The sequence below is a fragment of the Talpa europaea genome, assembly GCF_964194135.1.
Source record: "Talpa europaea genome assembly, chromosome: 1".
NCBI classification, from domain to species: domain Eukaryota; kingdom Metazoa; phylum Chordata; class Mammalia; order Eulipotyphla; family Talpidae; genus Talpa; species Talpa europaea.
Window position 1 is genome coordinate 8,264,819 of NC_140073.1, and position 3,244 is coordinate 8,268,062.

Sequence of the window (3,244 nt, forward strand, 5' to 3'; positions counted from 1 at the left end):
ACTCTCTGCTTCTGGTAAATCAAGATCTAGAAGACAGTGTGGATTTCCTTCTTGCATGAATCTGTCTGCCTCTCTGAAGGGAACACCACCAGAGGGGGGCCTGGCTTAGCTGCAGAGGCTGAGGCTGTGTGGATGAGCTTCCAGCATCGAATGCGTGGAAACCTCTCCAGGCTGCTTCCGCCCTGCCCAGGTAATGCAGGCTCCTGAGGAAGACCTGGTAGGGTTCGTCACCATGAAACCCACAGGACTCGTGAACGCCGTCACGCTCAGGTGAGTGGGAAGCCCAGGCCTCAGCCTGGTGCACAGTTAACTGAGACGTGGAGGCGGAGTGTCTCAGTAGGGGTGTGTGCCATTCTCCCCAGCATTTACAGTAAATGGAAGCTGGTATGGGAATGCCTGGAGAGAGCATTCTGGGAAATTTTGAGATATTAGGTCTAAGAGAATGAACAAAGAGCAAAATCAAAGCTTCCCTTTAAAGTCAGAAAGCTTGCTCAGAGTGAGCAGTGAGATGTGTGGTCAGGCTTTTGCTGAGAGCCCCACACAGGGTTGCAGAGTAACCCCCTGGGGGTGGCATGGGGCATGTAGCATTGTCTGTGTCTCCAGGTCTAGTTCAACATGATTTTTCCCACGTCCTGATAGACCTGTGTTCCAGTCAACTCTCATTTTCCCCTTTTGCAATTAGATTAGCCTAAAGAGGAACTGGTGACTGTAGGAGAACTGCTGAATTTTTTTTTCTGCAACTGCTTGCTTTCCTTTCTGTTCAGTCTGCACCAAGCTTGCTGGCGGATGTGTGGTGCTGGTGTGTGACTGGGGCCGTCTAATCATGAACAGTTTCGGGGGCAACGTTGTCTTATGGGTGCTTGCAGTATGGGCTAATATGGACATATCGCTGGGACAGATGGATGATACTGGATTTCAAAAATGCAAGGATGCCTTGAAAGTCCCTGTCCTGGAAGTCTTACCTGGAGGAGGCTGGGATAATCTGCGGAATGTGGACATGGGACCCGTGATGAACTTGACTTACACCAGCTGCAGGACCACCGAGGATGGACAGTACATCATCCCTGATGAAATCTACACTATTCCCCAGAAACAGAGCAACCTGGAGATGAATTCAGAAATCCTGGACTCCTGGATGAATTACCAGAGCAGCACCTCAGCCTCCATCAACCTAGAGCTCTCCCTTTTTTCCAAAGTCAATGGCAAGTTCTCCTATGAGTTCCAGAGGACGAAGACTCTCCAAGTGAAGAACCAAGCTATCATGACCCGTGTTCAGGTAAGAAACCTGATGTACACTGCCAAAATCAACCCCACGTCGGCACTGAACTGGAGGTTTAAGAAGGAGCTCCTGGGCATCTGCGACCGTCTGGAGAACAACCAGACTCGTATGGCGACCTACTTGGCAGAGCTCCTGGTCCTCAATTATGGCACCCACGTGGTCACCAGCGTGGATGCAGGGGCTGCACTCATCCAGGAGGACTATATCAGGAGCTCCTTCCTGCAGGACAGCCAGAGCAGCCTCAGCGCCATCACCACGTCCGCAGGAGTGACCTTCCAAAACATCGTGAACTTCAAAATTGAGGACAAGGTAGTCTTGCAGGACGCCTTCACCAAGAACTACCTCTCCAACCGCACCAACTCCAGGGTGCAAAGCCTGGGTGGCGTTTCTTTCTACCCAGGCATCACGCTCCAGGCTTGGCAGCAGGGCATCACCAACCACCTGGTGGCCATGGACCGCACAGGGCTGCCGTTGCATTTCTTCATCAGCCCCGACCTGCTGCCCAACCTGCCGGTGCCCCTGGTGAAGAAGCTATCCAAGACTGTGGAAGGCGCCGTGAGGCGCTACTACGCCTTCAACACCTATCCTGGCTGCACGGATGTCAATTCACCCAACTTCAATTTTGAGGCAAACACTGATGATGGCTCTTGTGAGGGGAAGATGACCAACTTCTCCTTTGGGGGTGTTTATCAGGAATGCACTCAATTCTCCGGGAGCGAGGTAGTGCAGCTATGCCAAACCTTGGAGCAGAAGAACCCGCTCACTGGCGCCTTCTCCTGTCCCTCTGGCTACTCCCCGGTCCGCCTGCTGTCGCAGACCCACGAGATGGGCTACAACCACCTGGAGTGCCAGCGCAAGTGCACCCTCCGCATCTTCTGCAAGACCGTGTGTGAAGATGTGTTCCGGGTGGCAAAGGCTGAATTTAGGGCTTTCTGGTGCGTGGCCAATGGCCAAGTACCCAACAACTCGGGGCTCCTTTTTGGGGGCCTCTTTAGCGAGAAGAGCATAAACCCTCTGACAAATTCCCAGTCGTGTCCAGCTGGCTACATTCCACTGAGTCTCTTCGAAAGCCTCAAGGTATGTGCCTCCCAGGACTATGAGCTGGGAAGCAGGTTTTCCGTCCCATTTGGTGGATTCTTTAGCTGTGTGGTTGGGAACCCTCTGGTGGACCCCGCCATATCCAAAGATTTAGGGGCCCCTTCTCTGAAAAAGTGTCCTGGGGGCTTCAGCCAACACCTAGCGCTCATCAGTGATGGCTGCCAGGTGTCCTACTGTGTCAAGGCCGGCCTCTTCACGGGAGGGGCTCTGCCCCCTGCCAGGCTCCCGCCTTACACCCGGCCACCCCTCATGAGTCAGGCCCCCACCAACACTGTCTTGGTGACGGACCCCGAGACCGCCAGCTCCTGGATCAAAGACCCCCAGACGCACCAGTGGAAGTTGGGGGAGCCCCTGGAGCTGCGCAGGACCATGACCGTGATCCACGAGGACGCCGGCGGCCTGTCGGCCAAAGTGACAATCGGGGTCACCATGGGGGTTGCTACCACCCTGGCAGTCGCCATCCTGCTGCTGGTCATCTACAGGACCCGCAAGCACAACAACAGGGGATACCAGGCGATCCAGGATGAGAGGCAGAGTCTGGCATCGGGTATTCCGGACCATGGAGACAATGCTGACCAAAAGCAGGAGCTGTGTCCAGCCTGAATCTCCCAGACTCTCGCGTCCATCTCCCCGGAGTTTCTAGCATGACCCTCACATCTCTCTCCACTTCTGTCTTCCTAAGTATTGAAATGGCAAGAACCACAAAAAGCAGGTACAACTTAGTGACTTCTTTAGGTCTCTGGGACAGAAAATTAATAGAACAACCTGGGGTGGGGATTTTAAGGAAAGCTCATCCTCTGCACTAAAATATAAAGAAGATGTTGTTTATCTTGTGCCTCACTAGTGATTTACTTCTAAGTGCACACG

At 53.6% G+C, this 3,244-nt stretch overlaps 1 protein-coding gene across 1 annotated transcript; it reads left to right on the forward strand.

The window, feature by feature from the left end:
- Nucleotides 1-823: 823 nt before the first annotated feature.
- MPEG1 (macrophage expressed 1) lies at nt 824-2,980 on the forward strand (the record flags this gene model as incomplete). Its single annotated transcript, XM_084253819.1, has 1 exon — nt 824-2,980. One exon carries the CDS (start codon nt 824-826, stop codon nt 2,978-2,980), a length of 2,157 nt encoding a protein of 718 aa, XP_084109945.1.
- Between the last annotated feature and the right edge of the window lie 264 nt (nt 2,981-3,244).